Source organism: Nannobrachium achirus (genome assembly GCF_963921795.1).
Source record: "Nannobrachium achirus genome assembly, chromosome: 3".
Lineage (NCBI taxonomy): Eukaryota > Metazoa > Chordata > Actinopteri > Myctophiformes > Myctophidae > Nannobrachium > Nannobrachium achirus.
The window spans coordinates 56960719-56980957 of record NC_137812.1 but is presented as its reverse complement, the minus strand read 5'-3'; the positions used below and the strand labels follow the sequence as shown (position 1 = coordinate 56980957).

Below are 20239 nucleotides of genomic sequence, written 5' to 3'. Positions count from 1 at the left end.
ACTTGTCCCTCCAGTGAAGAAGAACTCACAGGAGGGACAGGGAGGAATGGAAGTTGGACACTTTGTGATGTGTATGCAGCACACTGACCATCAACCAGGCTGTGATCCTCTGTGTGACATCATCATACTCGGAAGTTATGCGGGAAGTCGGGAACGCCTACTGAGTGACAAAAAACTACTTTCTGGCATTGACAGCCCATACATATAAAAAGAAAAGTCCTATCTGATTGCATTAAACAACGTTAAACTCACTTTGCCATTCACTCTATGCATACGCATACCTCTATACCTCAGTAGGTCAGTTCACTTTTTTATTATCAAACCAGGTAACCCTAAAATCTTACAGCACCAAATTGGAGAAATCTCTCAACTCTCAACTAAAATGTTGTCAGTTGTTATAGCTGTGTGATAATTTTTTTATGCATTCACCAAATTATGGTCCTTTCTCTAAAGAATTACGAAATAATCAACAACAGACTACAGCTTTTCACTCCATCAGCAGTTTAATGTCATGATTGTTATATGATCATGTTAAATGTTCTCAATAACTGAAAAAAATATTGTCTCCATTAAAGATCAATTCAATGAAGTCAGCCAGCAACATGGATTCTATTGGATATTAGAGGCAGTGCCATCAATTTGAGGTTATTCAGACCCATGTTTTATCAGTTCGGAGAGTTATCCTGTTTTCATTGATCAAATATGAGTCTAAAATGCCTCAACAATTGTTTGAAATAGACATGTTCAGTTCCTGTTGTACTTATTTGTCTTAATGAGAATATTGTGCTAAAGCAAAATTGCTGCTTTAATTTTAGGGTCATTCATTTGTGGGAAAAAATGTAATAAACAAATCTACTCTGCATTGAAAAGGTTTAATGGAAAGATGCAAAAGGGGAATCAGAAAAGAAAAAGGAAAGACAAAAACAACACATGAACAACAAGCACACAAAAAAGAAAGAAATCATAACATGTAAGTAGTTAAAATTTGTAATAACCAAATAAAATAAGAACAATTAAATTAAACAGTTTACATTGTTGAAACCAGCATTCAGCTTCCAGTGATCTCAAAAAGTCCTGGAGAGTCCTGGATCTGAGCCATCTGCATGTCATGTAAAACATAGACATAGGCTACATATCAATGATATAATTATTATGCTTAAATAATACTCTGTCGTATGACTGTGTTTTGAAGGGTAAAATTACAGATGTACAAGTTACCAATGCACCACATTTGCTTCAGTTACATGGACAATATTTATTCATTCAGAATGAACTCGTTCCAAACTGAGATTCACACCCAACTGTTTACATGGAACCTGAATAGAAGTATATTCCGATTCAAACAGCATATACTGTACCACCCCTCCAAACAAGAATAGAATGGAATATTCTATTCCATTCTGAGATGTTTTACATGAGCATTTTTATTCTGAAAGAGTCATTCTGAATACAAGTGCAATATACCTGCCCATGTAAACACAGCCATTGTGAGCTAGTTTTCATTGAGCAACACAGTCATACAAATAAACTTAAACCTTCATCTTGAAATGGGCCAGCTGTGATTGAACACATGGATGCTGCATGGTTATAAAGTGACAGGTGGGTCTCAGAGTGTATAAATGAAAATATGATCAGTCAGTCAATCAGTTTGTCCAGTAATGAATGAAAATAGATATCAAACAATGAAAATCAAAACATCATCTTGATAAGCGTCATGTGTCATCACTCCCAACGAGTCAATCAGTTTGTCCAGTAATGAATGAAAATAGAAATCAAACAATGAAAATCAAAACATCAACTTGATAAGCGTCATGTGTCATCACTCCCAACTTAACATTAAATTATCATTAATATTACTTTGTTTGATATAGAAATAATTGTAACATAAGCTTTGTCTTGTAGCTTTGTTTTCTTTGACTGATTTTGCATTTAAGTACACTTAAATATAAAAAAAGAATGATTTGAACCTTTTTGACCACACTAGCGCACAAGCACAAAATCAGAAACACAGGTGTTTTTTTAGTCTCTCTCACACATGGCCTTCACATTACACTTTGTGCACAAATGTATACACATGTACATTTTGTGTGCACATACACTCACACATGCAGGCACGCACACATACATGTCAATTCTCTATTCCTAATCACAAAGATCATCACTTAGGCTAAGAATAACTTGTTTCAGTTACTTAGGATTCATTTAGTGCAGACCACTGCAAAGCATTTACACCTTCATCTGTTACTGTACATGGCTAGAAAAACACACAATCTGTAGTCAACAATGACTTTCAGTATCAGGTACAATAATAGGCATTCAAACGCCATGTATACAGACCAGTTTAACATACTGCTCTGCTCTCTAGAAAGACAATTCCATCCAAGTGTTTTATGACGAATGTAACTTATCGCATTAGAAAAGCTGCATGGAAAAGTTGGATCAAAGTTCCCCAATATTGCAAAGCAGTCATTATATTCGCTTAGGGTGTTAGTGAAACACATTTGACTCCGTTCATATGACCGATTGGCTTCAGCCCAAGTAATGAAAATCAACTGACATTTTTAATTGACAGTTGGATCGATAACTTATATTGCATTACTCGCCCTTGAGTTTCATCAACAACAACAAAGGCTAATATAGACTTGAAATGCAGTCATTTTTGTCGAGCAACGCGGCTGGCGCTGCACGACAAATTATTAGGCTTAATCTCTTTCCCCCTATTCCAGATCATAGCCACAGCATTGTTTGCACTTGGTGGAAGATTAATAGAAACACTGTTCAACGTTTAAGCATTTACATCGATTTCAACAGATGAATAAAAAGGCCTGTGTACAGACTTTTGAAGTATGCCACTGAACAATTGTGTTGCATGTTACAAGAAGACAGGCTTTAGAAGTACAGCATATGTAGCCTGCACTCGCAGAATTGTGCTTATATTCTTCAGGTATTTGGGGAGAAACTAGGTCCATTTCATCGGCAACATTAGGGCCAGTGAGACTATTACTGTACCTTTTATCAAAGGCTAGATTAATATTGGTTATACTGTAGGTTCTTGAATCATGACAAAAAGGCTAAGCCAGAGGTTCTCAAAGGGGATTCCAGGGACTTTGTGGGTTCTTTTATGGGGTCTAAATCCCATACAAGTCTTTAACTCTTGACAGTATACAAATGGACCCCAACGGGTTATTCGGTTCCATTTTGTAGAAGTTTGCGAAGCACTGGGCTAGGCGGCCTACCTGAAATATGTAGCATGTAAGACTTAGTTGTTGAGAGCCAAAAATGCATCACAGGGCTCCATAATAAAAGCATTTATTACAGTGGAGCATTACGATTTTCAGCAGGAAGCACCAATGCAAAACTGGTTAGTACAAATATTTCAGTCCGGACTTACACTCAGTAAGAAATGATAAGACATGAATGAATGTTGGTTGGATTCAGAAATGTATCATTGCACTTTACGGATCAAATTCAAGCAAATAAAACAATATGCTGCCGACTATGTGTTATAAAGTATGTACTATGTGTATAACTCACTTAATCCTACATTAAAACTGCCTTGTGGGTGGACACCAAGTGGACCGTGGTTGGATGTCACAAATGCCCATATTTGGAGAGCAATTTAAACTTTAAAAAGATTTATAGGCTAGATATTTAACACGAAACAGAGTCCACGAGTCTAATGAGTAGCATACAGCTACTCCGCTCACACACACTATCGACCAGCTGCTATTCAGCCTAATGAGGCTGCAATCCGACCCACAGACAAAAACATACATACATTGGATGTGCCTGACAAATCTTAACACTTAATGTAACAAAGAAGCATGAATAAAGGGGGCAGCATTGTTGCAGCTACTGTATCAACCAATTTACATTACTTTCAATGCAACACATCTTCACACTATGTTTTACAATGAATCAATAAGCAAATCAACTTAACGATCAGAAACGGACTGTGAAACAGTCTACTTGAGTGCAAAACGAAGAGTAGTGATGTCATCAAAAATTATAAAACATTTTATATTTTCTTAGTACATAGCAGAACTATACATATAAAAAGAATAACTTAGACAAACTGAAGCTCAACCGGCTGAAAATGCAAAGCTGCAACTGAATAGTTCCACCATGGAGCCCTGGATAGAGAGACCCTAGAAACAAAACTGAACGCCAACCAAATGCTAGTTAGCTGGATCTCAACCTTTTACATTTTAACAACCCTGCTCGATATGTATCAAGCCATGGAGCCTCTTTTCACTGTATTAATGACCCTTGAGGGGTCCCCTTCATTTAGCTGAGGGGGGCCCCAGCTGATTGATAGTTATTAATCATTTAGTTTTGGACCTCCTGGACCCTCAAGTGTCACTGAGTAGGTAGGTGTTAGTCCCAAAAGAAACAGGGAGAGAAAAGGCATACAAGGTCAGCACACTGAAGCTTCCTTAAAGTGACTTTTTATTATGGCATCCACCATGGGACATTTCGAGGAGTCTTAAGAAAAGCTTTGGCTCGAAACATATCTTGTTGATCATTGCCTTAACCATTTGAACCCAAGCATCCAAAATAGCAGATCTACAAGCTCAGTAAGTAAATCTGGTCCGTTTTACTAAGTATATTATAGAGGGTTTAAGTGGTTAATGAAAAGGAAGCTACAGTGTGCTGTGCAGACCTTCTTTCGTTCTGTCACCCTCCAACAACTGCTGAGCCATGTATTCATATCTAATGTGCGGAAGGAGAGGGGAAGTGGTAGGGATAGATGAAGCTAGGCAGAGCGGTTTCTGTCTACTTGGGTTGATTTAATGAAGGGTATTTCTGACCATCTTCTCAGGTCCTCCACTTCTCAGTGGAAGAAGAGGGCGTGATGGGATTCGGTGGTCAGAAGATGTCAGGGCACATGTCCCACGTGCCTTGATCCTTAGTTTCCCAGTAGCCTCCTTTGTAGACATTCATGGGCTCTCCAGATATTGGCTCGTCAATCCTCTCGAACCACAATGCCTTGTAGTCGTCATGGTGGATGCCTGAAAATAAACAAATACAATTAAATAAGAATTAGTTTATGAGATGGGGAATAAGGTCTCAGACTGTATTACTGCAGGTGCTCTTTGGAGGTCTGTAGTCTGTCCAAAACAGCAGAAAGATCAAAATCCTTGGAGGCATCACTTCATTTTGCATATAACTGAATCACTTAAATAAATATTCAAAGCACTTTTCTGTTTGGTATATAGCTAGAAAGCTAATTGATCACAGTAAACCAAACACATTGCGACCAACCTGCTTTTCATTCAGGATGCTTAGAGTAGTTATATTTAACCAACAGCAGTTTTCAGATGACACAGAAATCAGGTTAGGAAGGAAGAGGAGATTAATGTTGGATAGTACATTTGGGTCTCTGCAACTGCTACTGGATGTTTTTAATGTATGTTCTTTACTTTTTATGGAGCGGTTTACTTCAGACACCAGACTGTCATGCTCTATTGAGATAGAGTACGCTCAACTGTTACCTTCAAACTGTATGCAGAAATAGGAAATGCCTACATTTTTCAGACTGTGGGAAAATAGGAAGAACAATTCCCCACAAAACATCTCTCTCTCTCTCTTAGTTCGTCCTCAGACGAGCCCTCCATCATCGCTTCCAGTCACCCCTGTTCTCCAAAACATACTACTGTATACCTTAATCTGTCAGATGATCATACTAACTCTATAGTAATTACTAAAAAAAGATGACCATATCTGACAGCAATAGACAAACAGACAAGATGTTGACCGTAGAAGAGAATGGGAGTGAACAGAGTCTACCACAGTTCTATAGGGACCTACAAACCTTAGCTCAAGGAGGACACAGAAAGCATGTGAGGATGGAAATCAGAGAGACCTTTTGTAACCCTGAGGTGACTAAAGGGTTTGGCGGTGTCTGACACAAGGGGACTAGATGAACAAATGTGAAAACACGAGGACAGAGTTCTGATAAAGGCACTTACTAGGGCTGCACAACACCGATTAAACAACTAACAATTATCATTGCAAAATGCCCAATTATTTAGTGAATACTGTAACCAAAAAATGGATTGTGATACTCAAGTACAAAAATACATTTTTTTTGCATTTGGAAAAAATAATACAGTTAATGTAAATTTTAAGTGCCGATTGTACCCACTTCGAACAAAATTAATTTAAGTTAATGACTTGTAACTTCCTTTCTAGTTTATCACAGATAGACATCTGTTGCAACTTTGGATTTGGAAACTGCAATAGCCAGTGCTGGGACTTTTCTGCATCCGTTGTGCAGCTCTAGATCCTGCTCAAAAAGTTATTTCAGGAGTGGAATACTTGCTTTGATAAGGTTGTGGTCCATGGGGTGCTGCAAGAAAAAAAGATGCAACGAGAGATGTACAGTATGGACAAAAAAGAAAAAAATAACCAAAAAACAAAACAAACGTAAAGACATGAATGAGAACATATATGAATGAATGAGTGAACATGACACAGGATAATATTAAGAATGGGTGCAGAAAGCATAGTTAGGGTACTTGCATGCAATAGGTGTAGGACAGGGAGAGTCCTCAGTATCCGCTGAACAGCCACACACAAAAGAGAATTCAAATGTAATGGGAATAAGCGCAACAGCAGACACAGCCTGAGGGTGTATAATACTGTATATACATACACTAGAGTGTATACTCTAGTGCAGGGGTCAGCAACCTTTTTGAAATTAAGTGCCACGTTTTTATTTTCTAGATAGTCAAGTGTGCAAACATACATTTTGATGACACCCCATCCTCTCTATCACACTTCTGCCAGTGTGCCAGTGATCACCCTTCCCTGTGCCAATGTTGGCACCTGTGCCTAAGGTTGCCTACCCCTGTTCTAGTGTAATACACATAGTATACGGTACACAAATACTGTAACACTGTAATAATGGGGGACCGGGCCTTCTGCTCGGCAGCACCACGTCTGTGGAACAGCCTTCCCATTGAACTAAGATCACCACAGACCCTGAACTATTTTAAAACAGGCCTAAAAACCCTTTTATTTAGGAAGGCCTTCGCATGCTAATGATCAGCTTTCCTTTTTCTTTTTACTTTTTTTTTGGTTTGTTGCTTTTTCTGCTTTTAAACTTGGATAGTGTTATTATATGATGTGTCTGATGTTAAACCCTGCTAAAGTTATTGATTATTGATAATGTTTTTATTCTGCAAAGTAGCACTTTGAGATTCTTTGAATGGAAAGTGCATTATAAATACAAATTATTAATACTATGCACTGTAGTAAATTTAGGTTTCAACGTGATCCAAATGAGTCGAACATTCTGAGTTCCACTGGAGAGGCTCTTGCATTCCACAGATTAATAGTGATACTTCCAATTCTTCCTGAGAACCAAAGTATTTCTTCATCAACTTAGTTTCAGTGACATGAGGCTGGTTACACTAGCGCAGGTCACAAATAAAATAAAATATTTTTTCTTTTTAGGAGCACACACATGCACACAAGTCTATCTATCTGAGCTGTGATACTTGCTTTCATCTGAAACCTCATTTGCTTCCGTGGCAATCTCCTCTGCATCGGCTGAACGCAAAACAGATGAAGGGATTGGAAAGGAAACAGTGGTTTGAACAGGTTGTAAGGGGTCACGCAGGACATTTGGCACCCACCATACACACAACAAACACACAGAATGCAGGTGCGGATTTTGGGTCAGTATGTACTTGGGAGAAATGCAGTGCAATGGTCTCATGGATCGCAATGGAAATAAGCCTACCTTACCTGGGTTTCCTTTTAGTCGACTTTGTATCAGTGAACTGTACTGTCATGAAACTGTACATTTTGCTATGCAAAACTTCTAATAAATACTTCATTCAATCAATGGTTACTGAAAGGCCAAGAGAGGAGGTACTTGCTTTTTAAAGGCGAGTCGTTGATGAAGTCCTCAGAGACAGCTTTGGACAGAAACAAACAAATTAGTGTAAGGGTGCAACAGTGAACCAAACTAATCAATTTAATAAATTATCATAAATAATGTATTTAACTAAATAGTCAATTTTTAAAAAGGAAATCTAATTTATTTTGTATTTTTGCTGCTAAAGGTTAAAGCATATAGTGTGGTATGAAATAAATATAAGCTCATCATATAACCGATTATTGTTCAGTTAACATCACTGTTGTCCATCCTATGTTCAAGGGCTTCTGGAAAAACATACAGTATATTGTTCAATTGGAAATACATACCATACCCATACACAATACACTGTACAGGTCTTTAAAAATAAAAGTCCAATAGGGCTGCAGTTAATCAGACTAGTAATCAATTTAGTCGATTATAAAGAAATCCATGAACATTGTGCCTAACCATGAAATGGTAACGTCAAAGTGAAACTCATGACGAAGTGTGAAAGCTGGATCACAGTTGACTATTACAAATGAAAACATTTTTGTTCACCAACACTGTTGTTGTGAAGCACCTTTGTACTTATAGAATAAGTATTCCAAAAGATTGCGGTTTCTATTTGGCCATCACCACAGTAGTTGACATGCCTCAAAGCGTGGACCAAGTCTTCATGTTTGTTTCCTTTATAATTCACCACATTACACCACACTGGGGCCTTTTCCACCGGCAAAGAACCGGTTCCAGAACCAGTGCCGGTTCAACTTTCTTGGAACCTTGGTTCGTTCACGCGAACCAGCTTGCGTTTCCACCAGATTGAACCAGAGCCAAGGATTTGGCTCTGGAACCACAAAAACCAAGGATTTTGTGGTTCCAGTTCCGAACCAACTTTTACGGTTCGGAACCAACTCCGGTTCTCTGTGGAAAAGCACACCTCTGGTTCATCCCATAGGCGGGAGAAAGAACCAGAACCGGTTCTTTGCCGGTGGAAAAGGCCACACTGTGATGTATACGGTTTTGTTCCCAAACCGCACACAAAGTAACTCATTAGTAACTATTTTCATGAACAGTGTTGTCATGTAATTTCTTTTCTGCTGCCACCTGAGACCTCCTCTCCCTTCCAGTCTTGTTTCCCTTACCGTCCTCTAGGGTTGTTCGATGTGGCCTAAAAATAAAATCTCGATTTATTTCTCAGAAAAGTCGATTTTCGATTCTGATTTCGATTTTTTTGTTAAAAGAATAATACATTGTTTCAACTATTTTGTTTTCATTTAAAAAATGCAAGGATATTTTTTTTTATTATTGTTTTATTTTTTATATAGCCAAATAGCAAAATGTAATAAAACAATAAGGGTAATAATAATAATAATAACTTTAGTTGCGCAACAATCACATACAGAAGTTAACTTAGCGTCCTTAGTGTTTCATTATCAATAGTGAGTGACAAAACAGCCAAAACAAGCCAGCTCTTGGAGGCTGGTGAAACGGGTGAAAAAATTGCTAAGGCCGCCCCTGCACTGCTCATGCACGGAGGCGAAGCGCTTCGCTTCCCGACACAAAATTAACACAGTGACAGGGACAGTAGGAGTAGACTACAGTGGATGGGTAACACAGAATTAATAAGCTTCTTTCAAACTACAACGTAGACCTAAGTGTACCAGCTCAGCAGCTTTTTGTTCTGTTTGCTGCCTGCATGTACCAGCGCGAGTGAGCGCATGCAGTGCTGTGGTGAGCTCTGCCCAGTTTGACTTGCGCTGCACGCGCATCAAAGAAATGACACATCAGAGAGAAAGTAGGTATTAATTTGGTGTCAGACCTTGTCGTCCTGCTTTAGGAGGACCGGGCTGTGTACTTTTTGCCCCGTGCAAGGCTCCAATGAGTAAGAATTACCCTAATTAAAGTGAAAATCGATTTTACGATTTCTTTTTTTTTAAATCGTCCAAAGGAAAAAACCCGGATTTTGATTAAAAATCGATTAATCGAAAAACCCTACCGTCCTCTGGTGGGTTGGCTGCCCTTTCTCTCTCCCGACGGGCGATGCGTTGCTTCTCCTCCAGCCTCTGCTTCTCGGCATTGGCCTCATCCCAGCGGCCGGCTTCCATCAGCCTCTGGTCGGGCCGCCTACGGCTATCTGTAGGCGCCACGCCCTCCTCGGGCTCGTTGAGCGTCAGAGCCAGGTAGGAGAAGAAGTACATGCTCTCTGCTCCCTCGCTGGCCGGATGAGGGATAATGATGGGAAAAACAGAGAGAAACTTTATTCTCTGCGCGAGTGGATCTCATGCTCTTTTGACACATCTGCGCAGCTGTGATACGGATGTTTTTCCAAAATTAACACTCTACACATTTTAAAGGGTAGATTGGTGTCCCAGAGATAAACATTGTCATCAAATGCGGGTCTGTGGCCTAATCCACTGGTTCAGGGCCCATTTGTGGGTCGTGGACACATTTTTATGGGTCCCTAAATGTTTTCATTCCCTAAAAAGCTAAGATTTTCATGAATAAAAGAAAAATGCAATGATTTTTCTAAGTAAGTTAATGAATAAATAAAAGAAAAATCTAAGAAATTCCATAAATTAGAAAACAAATCTAATAAGTAGTGAAAATAGCCGATCTATAAGCTTGCGAAGCGTCGCGCTGTGAGCTTGTAGATCTACTGTTTTCACTAGTTTGGATCCCGGGAGAGAAGTTTGGGAACCACTGGCCTAATTCATATCAAACTCTCAATTGAGTTGAGAATCAGTATTTTGCAGCTCCATCAATGCCCACCCCTCCTTTAACGATACCCAGGAACCAACTCACGGCAGTGGGGTTTTCTTCCACAGCTCTTTGGCTTTGAGTGTCTGGTAAACAGTCCTTGATTTCTGGCCTTCTGTGCCGTTCTCTCCCTTACTGCTCTGCATCACCCTGGAGAACTCCATCTTCTCATCCCAAGTTCCTGACAGCACATAATGGGCCTTGCCGTCCTTATCCATCACTACACCAGTTACCTGGTGCATAGAGGAGGACAGTGTTCAGTTAAAGGAGAGATAGTCATTTTCAATTATTCTACCGTTATTAAAAACAATTAATCCACCCCCCCCCCGTCAGCTTGTGGTCATTAACATGGTATTGTAGATAAAATACGTTTTTCCAGGTAATCCTTCAGAAAGCTCAAAAAATCAAAATAACAAGATTTACAGCATTGTACTGGTTTATCAACTGTTTTTTATAAATAAACTTTAGCACATTTTAAAATGTATTTTGACCATCTCTGGAACGATTCATTGATTATTCGATTGATCCCTAGTGCAGTATCCAGCATTGATTTGAATTTGCGTACATCTTCAGTTTTCAAGCACAGAGGTCTACTTTAAATGAAAAGTAGCTTACTCTGTGGTGCCTGCTGATATTTTTTCTCTCTACTACTCAACAGATGGATGAAGCAAGGGGAGATCTCAACACTCACCTTTCTTGCCACATCTCTGGAGAAGTAACTGTAGGGAGCGAACTTGAGGTGGCAGCGGTCTCCTGTCCTGTGGTTCACCACATCTATCTCTCCTGACTGATGGGGTCAACAAAAAGGCACATGTTTTACATCACCGGATGTTCCAGTAATTATTAGCTGGGCCATAAATGTCTAGCCACAAAATGCTACTCAATAAAGGAAAATAGTCACTAGTAGGATAACCTCACATTTTACTGTATGTATTGTAAATAATCCACTGTACTGTGATATACAGTAACCCATTAAGTTACCTTTCATCTCAAAGCGTCTCTTAACTCATTAAAAGCCTCAGACATTAACGGATTATAATATCCAGAGTGCCTCCCACCCCCCCCCATTCACGGCCGTTCTCTTATTTTGTCTTATTTTGAAGGCCACCGGAAGTACTTCCGGTCTGACGTCATCGGATCCTTCGACTGAACCGATCATTGTTTATGTGGAGCCATGCTGGATCGGCTCGTAGCGTTTATACATGTGTTTTATAAGCGAGCATCTGCCTCCATCTTCGCTTCTAAAGTGTAGTTTTGAGATAATGGACATTAAAGATGAGGCGGCCCGTCCACCTCAATGTTATGGGATGACTATTGTGTGCTCGTGGAGCTGTGATGATGACAAATCAGCGCGGATTTCGTCTCCGGAGCGTCGGCCATTGTACTAGGTATTTTTACTCGCCGTTACAGTAATATATTACTTTTCCCGCGACATCGCGTGGATGGCACTATAGATACTCTATTACTTTTCCCGCGACATCGCGGGGTTGGCTTTTAATGAGTTAAATAATGAAAAAAAAAAAAAAAAAAACTTATAATGCATTTCTATTTTTCAGAGACAGACAGGAAGGAAAGGGTAGCTAGGCAACAGCTGGACTGATTCTGTGTAAAAGGGCAGGTGATAGCCGGACTGATTTGGTGTAAAAGGCCAGGTGATTGCTGGACTGACTGTGCTGAGGGGTAGGATAGCTGGACTGATTAATTTTGTGTAAATGTCTGGGTGTAGCTGGATAGGTTTTTGTGTACAGTTTACTAACAAGTAGAATCTCGTTACCTGGTCAATCCACAGTCTTCCTACAATGATGTTATGTACTGTGGTTGTGACTTTCTTCCAGGAGTAGTGATTGTTGCTCTTCTCAAACATGCACTGGATGGACCCTGGGGATGGAGAAGTATATTCAACCCTAATGATCACAAAACATACTGAAACATGACTCGCACAGTACACTGTAGAATCACAGCGACGACATAGTATTTCATTTAATTGAAATACATTTTAAATTAATTTGAAGGCGCCGGCAAAGTGTAAAGATTGATAATAGGTGTGCATCACTCACAGGTATAAAGTTATGGTTTCCTGTAGCGTTTGGAGTGCACAAACACTTACCCATGGGCATAATGGATAGATATTTTCCTCTAAACTTGCTGGCCAGGGCGATCTCCTGTCTGAGGGTCCAGCCTTTCACAGAGATGGCATGGTGGGCAGCAGCGGGGGGGTGGTGACTCACCTGAGGAGACAGGAGGACGACGGTAACGACAAATTCACATATTACATTCATTTACGTAAAGTTGATAAATCAATTTAACGTGCGCGCGTCCCCTCCACCTGTTCACAGAGTGAGCGGTAACCGCATTCTTGGAGGCGGTCTAGCTCGAAGGTTTCTCCAAGAAGGGGGTTGAAAGGCTTGCCCGTGCGGTACACGGTGGTGGAGTACGAGGACACGGTGAAGGCGGCCACGTAGCACAGCTGCTCCAGGGAGCTCTGACACTTGGCAGCCTTGTCCAGCAGCTCGTAGTACTCCAGGTCCTCCGACAGACGCTGCAGCATGGAGATTGGCTCGTTGAAGTTCACCTGGTGGGATGAAGGGGGAAGGGGGGGTAGAGTTATAAAGAATGGGAGAAAGAGTATTTCAGAGGAGCAGCACACGGAAATAATATATATAATACTGGATGTGTAAATACTGCTGATGGAAATGCCTGAAACTCACTTGCCCTACATGTAAAAGAGAAGACAAAGCACTCAAACAAACTGATTATCTGTCCACCAACTATGATGCTCCATTTTGTGTAAATAATGTAAGGTTTTTGAGGCTACTTTTTCATCAGCTATTTTGTATGGGTGTGAGGCTTGGTTACAAATTCCCTTAACGTCTGTTGAAACTCTCTACATGACTGGAGTGAAATCCCTACTTGGGGTGAGGGTTACTACACCTAACTTAACCTGCTTGTTGGAAGCAGGGCTGCCGTCATTGCAAGCTTTAGTGAGAGAAAAGCAGGCCAGGTTCTTCACCAAGATACAGCAGCGCAATGGGATGCTTGATGACCCCTTGTGGTCAACTGCTAAAGCAGGAGAACAAAGTGATGTATTCTCATATATCTGAGATAATGGAGAAACAAGATCATATTGAGAGACCGAAGGGACATGATTCATAAACTGCAATCCAAAGAGGGAACAAGATATAGGACATACCAAGCCATTAACCCAGATGTATTTGTCCATCCGCTTTACACAAGCACCAGCAGTACACCTTACATTGAGGACTATTTGAGGATAAACTTTACATGGTTTCGGTTGTCCTCTCATAGACTGCGTGTGGAAATGGGTAGGTGGAGTCACATACCACCTGAGCAGCGTATATGTCAATGTGAGACTGGTATACAAAACGAACAGGACATACTGGTGTGTCCCCTCACACAGGACATCAGAGGGAAGTATGGACTTGAGTTTGATGATCTGAGCTCGCTCTTTGTGGGCACTAACAGAGAAACCTTGCGTATGCTGCATGCCTGCCTGTCACTTTTGGAGCAACAGAAAGTTCCGGTTGTATGAGTCAAGGGATTTTGTGTTGTTTATTTTAATGTATTGTAATTTGTACTTTTTAAAGTTTTTATTAATGGGTTTTCGATTATTGTTTGGACCCAATGTTTTATACAATTGTGTCAATAAAGTAAACTAAACTAAACATGGACCTGAACAGCCAAATGGTAGTGCGACGGTGTGTCTTGCCGAAGCTAACAACTCCTCACAGAGTGGCAAGTGAAACCGCTGTACGATAAGAGTATTACGCTGAAGTGACCATGTTTACACTTTCATAGTTAAACTGACAACAATTTTTTAATTAAACGTGACACTCTGTGCATGTGTGGTGTTGGTTGCCACTGCCACTCAGTCTGAGAACAACGAAGGACTTGACAGCCAGGGGTATCTTACAGGCATGGGGATCTTGGAGAGCTCCTTGCCGATGCAGTTCTTCATGATGCTCCAGAGATTGAGGGAGTAGTTGGGTTTGTCAGGGATACGTGTCCGCCGTTGTGTCACGGGCTCCACTTCAAGGGGCTGTGGGGACTCCGGGTTAGAGGCCAAAGACTGCTCGTCAAGCTGCAGGAGGGAAAAGGTCCACTGAAGGGTTAGTTGATTGTACAGACCAACTCAAGTTTGTCTGTATGTTTGGTATACAGTATTTAAGCAATAATACACATACTGTATGGTGATTATGAACAATCAAAAATGTAATGTTTCTAGCAAGAGCGTTGCCATGGATTATTGGGATTATAAAGTGGAAAACTTCAACGGGATCCCACACCGAGTTCCAAATTGACCGGGTTATATTTGATTTGGGTAGTTTGGATATGGGTGATGGGTCATCATGTGCTTTCATTTGCAAATCCAATTTCCCTTACAAGAACAATTAAGTTTTAACGCCAACTTACCGACTGGTCGTCCATTCCGAGTTCGCTGCTAAGCCCACTGACATTACTGCCAGACCGCCTGGTGTGCAGAGGGACGGGAGAATAACATAAAATATGACTGATAACAAAAATAAAAGTACGATGAAAGAGTTGATGGTAAAAACAACAATCCTGAGACAAATACAAGGAGAGAGACAGTGAACAAGAAAGAAAAAAAGAGAGACAGTGAATAAGAAAGAAAAAGAGACCGAGATACAGGTTAGAGAAATAAAGTGACATGAGATCCAGAAAGAGAACGTTGACACGTGAGGCAGAGATGTAGACCTGTGGTATTTGGGGTCAGCAGGGACAGTGATGAACGCTGCTGGATCTTCCATGGCATCAAAGAACTCGTTCTCATCATCCTCATCACTGGCATCACCCTTTCCTGAACTGCCAGAACCTAAAGCAAAGAGAGAATGGAAGAACGCAACAACGAATCAAAGACGAATCAGTAGATTAAGACAAGGGGAACTGCATCCATATTTAGCATGAGAGCTATTATTCTATTGAGGCCATGTGAACATCTGGCAATTCCCAATAAACACATTCTTTGTGTCAAAAGCTTAATAATCATTAGTAATCTAAGCACTCGCTCTAGTTGTGCAGGCCAGGGGTCAAGTGCAATTCCTTTGGGCACAATAATCGTGACGATTACATTTTCATATCGTCCCATCCCTACTCTCAACACACTCGAGAAGCAACCTTGTCATTATTTTTTGAACCAGGTGTGGGGTGCTGAGGTTAGGGCTCTGCCTCATGAACATAAAGCTTCCATTTTAACCCAAGACCAAGAAACTCAAGTTCAACAGCAATTAACGAGATGTCTCTTGAGAAATTGATGCTCCTTTAGTTCCTCTTGAGCTGTCCTATGGCTCATATTAAACCTTACAAAAGCAGTTCACATGTGTGCATGCAAGCAAACAGTCAACCATTAGACATGCATACAAACAAAGTGCCTTACCCTTGCTGTCCATGGCGGCGTCGCTGAGTGAAGGGGGCAGTACTGTAGCTCCTCTGAAAGCTCTCTCTAGATGGTTATGCTGCTTGGCTAGCTGCTCAAGAGTGTCTTCCAGTCTCACTCTCTGCTCTCTCTCTGTTTGCAGAGCCTTCTGCCAGCGCTTACTATGGGTTTGGGCCAAGGACAGGAAATCCCGACATGCCTGGTGGTGTGGGTGCAGCAGGGGTGAGGGATAAGAAACAAATATACATCATCAACAACATCAGAACAAAACCCAATGAATGTGGAGGTTACCATCTCCTGTACCCATAAATAACCCTAACCCAAAGTCATGCAAGCATCATTATTGAACAGACAACTTCTCCCTAGAGTGACTATGTTATATGCTGTTTTGTGAGAGCAAGACACAGTGATTACAATTGTTGCACTATTTTCAATTACCTTAAAAAGTTGAACATTCAGACTCAAGAATATTCAATGTTGCAGCATCTGTACAATCCTTGTCTCTCACATATGTGTGAAGTAATTCTGTCTAACTGAATGCTAGTCTCAAGAATAATAGTTTCGTGCTCCTAAGTCCCTGGCAGACTTACGTTGATCATGGCATTGGAGGTGATTCTGAACAGTGTGGATCTCTCCGTCACCTGCCTGATCTTGTCTCCTGTGTCTGGTCCCAAACGAAGGCTCTCCAGCTCTGACAATGACCTGGGCAATGGCACGCAATTAAATACATAAATAAGTCAATATAAAAAGGAAGATTCACTGGCCATGGCCATTCCCTTTCCCACAGGCAAGGGTTTGGTGGAAGGTTGTCTTTCCTAGATCAGGAAAATGTAATTAGGAATGAGGTACACCGACAGCTACACCTTCTTTCCCATCATCTGTACTTCAGTGAAGGAGCTCAGTTTGATGGGTAATAGACTGACTGCTAACCTTTGCAGGGCAGAGCCATGCTTGGCAATGAGGTCGTTGCAGGTGCTGAGGTCCTCCACCTTACTGCCCAGCGTGCGTAATGTCAACTGGATCTCGTTCCGGTTACCTCCACCGTGTCCTGGGGTATGGGGTGGTGTGGGACAATCGTCACCCGAATCATCTGTAGAAGAAGAAAAGACAACTTGTCATGCCTTATGTACTAAAGGCTTTATTATAGTCCGAGGTGAAGGGTGATCACCTCAACTTCTAGGTGATAAGTTATCACCTAAAAACGAGATAACAAGTTGAGGCCTTAATAGTCGCGGTGAAGTCCTATCACCGTGACAATGATGCCTCTGTGCTTCTGAAACCAGGGGGCACACTGATTAGTCTGGTAAAAGACTACACTGCCGTGACGGCTTATCACCCCAGACTGTACTAAGGCCTTAAAACAACACAAACATTGTCCAAATGTAATATGTACTCTTTTCTGTGTACTTACAAATGATGGCCTGGCTTCCCTCTTGCCCCCCAACACACAATACACATTATTCCCTAAAATACCTATAATATGAGTAACACATCTGATAACATCTGATCTACTCTCCCAGTCTTTCTCACCAGACTCAGCCTGCATGTGGACAGCTTTGGCCTTGGCCAGTTCCAGGGCTGTGATCCAGCGTTGACGTTCCACCTCCGAGCTGGCCTTCAGGTGGTAGGTTTGCGCACCGCCATTGGAAATGACAAAATTGCAAGAGTCTTCCACGGCAATGTTGGCCGTGGCCAGGTTGATGGTTCCCCGGCATGTATGACCCATCTCTGCCTGGGTCCTGGAGGGCAAGAAAATTAGGATCTTGTGAAATGTTGAGTTGACGTATCATGGCTGAATGTAATTCACTGAGGACACACACAAAAAAACTGAGAGGTTGTGTATATGCTGTTAGTAAGAACTTCAGACAAACTGAAGGGGCCATCATATTTGGAAATTGGAACCGTTTCCGGAACCGGAGCTGGTATGGTGACTTCATGTCTGCTATACAATTACAATACTAATAATAATCATTATAAGCAGCCCCTCCCAAAAAATAATTATGTTCACAATTTCTCAAAATAGCTGATCTACAAGCTAACATGTTGTGAACTTGGGAGCTTTTCAAATAGCCCGAGTATAAGATTGGGCTTGAGTGGTCATGCCAGAGTGATCTCATGACCAAAACCTACCTGTAATAAGACAGAAGGCCGTTGCTCAACACAAACCATCGCCTCTGGTATCCTTTTATGTAGTTGGTCCATTTGAAAAGCCAACCCTTGTATGTGTCTCCAGGGGTGGGAGTGGGGGGCTTGGGCTCCGACATCACAACAGCCCGTGACTTCACAGAGTGAGGTTAGGGCCTGTGGACATGAGAAACCTCAAGGGTTTTAGAGAGAGAAAGTGCAGGAGCGCTACTGGTGTCACTTAAACCACCGGGTGGTGTTCATGGAAGGGAATAATGTTCAGATAAAGGGAAAGATTATATCCTCAAGGGCATTAAAACATTCTGGTACAGCCAGGCAAAAAGGCTTTGATTCAATGGGCTTGATACAAAATTTAAATACACAAGGGCTTGATACAAAATTTAAATACACCAATGTATCGGCTTCAGGTTGTCAGGGTGACCCTAAAGAAGGCACAGTCTTCTCTACGTTTTAAGTAGACTGTTTTTGTTTGTATGTAATAGATGTTTTATAACCCAACAAAATTCCATGTACAGATTAGAATAATACATTTTCTGGTTTGTAAGCAACATCAAAATCTAGCTAACATAGATAATTTTAGGTTATTAATATCCATCAGTATCCCACTGAAGCAGCTCCAGGCCTGGCATCACAGAATAGCATTAGCAACTTAACCCGAGTAACCATGACATATGGGAATGTCATTAGGGTAATTGTTCTAAAATGTTTCAGAAATAATAGCCGACCTAAACACTCACAACTCATGGTATCACGAGGTGTTGTGAGCTTGTATAAGTATAAAATAGGGCTTATGTGGTTAATCTGGTTTAAGGATTTCTAACATTTGCAGCAGTTTTTCTCACCAACATGATGACGTGACATTCCAGTCATAAGAATAACATAAGGGAAGTAGTGTGTCATTAGCTATCCACTTGAATATATATGTCAAGTAAAACAATACATTCTAAAGACATAAGCAGCTAGCTGCTATGATGCGTCACTGTAAAATACTTTGATGAAAGCATTTCATGGATTCACACTATATTAACTAGACATAGACATATCAGACTTGCAACGTCGATCATAGACGTTTTTGTTAATTGTTACAGTTTGATCACCAGCTCAGCAGGAAACTTAACTTTCATGACACTTCATGGTTGGAGTATTTCCGTGCCAGCGTTAGCTGAACAAGCATCGCTTAAACCCTGAGGTTTGACGTTTATGTCCGGTTAATATAACTGATTGTGGCCTTTAAACTCCACCGCAGAACGTTGATGGAGTGGGGTGCAGTGATGATGACATGTCATTTACAAAAGGAAACACAGCTGTTTTATGTGAACCTAGCCAGTAGTAACATTAGCTAATCTAACGTTAATAAGCACATCATCTCACTTAATTTAAGACACAGTCGTTTCTCTGACGTTACTTGACGATAACAAATCTCGTATTAATCTAGTGCTTCAAAGGAAAACATGTAACGTCCACTCAAAAACGCTTTAACATTCATGCTTAATTTACCTTATTGACATTAGCCATCTAGCTAACAGGGCATTAGATTAAACTGCAGCTGTCAAATGAGCTAATGTTGCTAACCAAAATGCAACACTTTGCAAACTTACGGCTCTGTCGTCGTTTATTTTCTGCTCTTTCCATTGATATTCAGAAAAACAAATACCTGTCTCGATAGTTACCAGTTAGGTTCGGTTAGACAACAGCCATGAATATGTGTATCTATCTATCTATCGCGTCAGACGCTAGCTTGCTAACTTTAGCCACCTAACTTGCATGAGCAACACCACAAAGCGTCCGGCTAGGCTCGCTTCTCATCAACATTAGTTCCACTACATTATCGAATACATGCGCATGACTTCAATTTGAAATTTCACGCTAAGTTTCCACTTTACGTTAATAATTCGTAAATTAAAAGTTAACAAATTATTTGGTAGTTGTTGGTTGCTTATTTGAACATACCTACCGTGTTATTACTTATTATTCCCATCTCCGTACGTTTCAAGCCATGGCTATTAAAAAAAAGATTTCATTGTCAAAACATATTGTTCGGATATGTCTTAGCT

General features: G+C 40.8%; 1 protein-coding gene across 5 annotated transcripts; it reads right to left on the bottom strand.

Annotated features, from left to right (window-relative positions):
* Nucleotides 1-513: 513 nt before the first annotated feature.
* Nucleotides 514-19959, bottom strand: LOC308282478 (oxysterol-binding protein 1-like). Of its 5 annotated transcripts, XM_080722834.1 has the most exons (21): nt 19784-19949; nt 19304-19420; nt 18171-18341; nt 17571-17779; nt 16971-17130; nt 16631-16742; nt 16041-16239; nt 15362-15479; nt 15059-15116; nt 14559-14726; nt 12954-13199; nt 12735-12855; nt 12402-12505; nt 11319-11414; nt 10673-10860; nt 9867-10084; nt 7890-7928; nt 7510-7557; nt 6526-6564; nt 6326-6352; nt 514-5012 (listed from the first exon to the last, which is right to left on the bottom strand). In XM_080722834.1, the coding sequence occupies exons 3-21, from the start codon at nt 18302-18304 to the stop codon at nt 4870-4872; spliced, it is 2427 nt and encodes an 808-aa protein (XP_080578960.1). In that variant the 5' UTR covers nt 18305-18341; nt 19304-19420; nt 19784-19949; the 3' UTR covers nt 514-4869. The 5 variants fall into 5 exon arrangements, with proteins under 5 accessions (XP_080578960.1, XP_080578961.1, XP_080578959.1 ...); XM_080722835.1 differs by lacking the exon at nt 19304-19420 and having other exon boundaries at nt 19856-19959; XM_080722833.1 differs by lacking the exon at nt 19304-19420.
* Between the last annotated feature and the right edge of the window lie 280 nt (nt 19960-20239).

Bases quoted from the DNA above. Each gene is read 5' to 3' on its own strand.
- LOC308282478 (XM_080722835.1), bottom strand. From the start codon at position 18,304: ATGTCGGAGCCCAAGCCCCCCACTCCCACCCCTGGAGACACATACAAG. The intron at 15,117-15,361 runs GTCTACATCTCT...TCTGCACACCAG, and splicing joins GCTGACCCCAAATACCACAG to GCGGTCTGGCAGTAATGTCA. The intron at 14,727-15,058 runs GTAAGTTGGCGT...TCCCTCCTGCAG, and splicing joins TCGGAATGGACGACCAGTCG to CTTGACGAGCAGTCTTTGGC.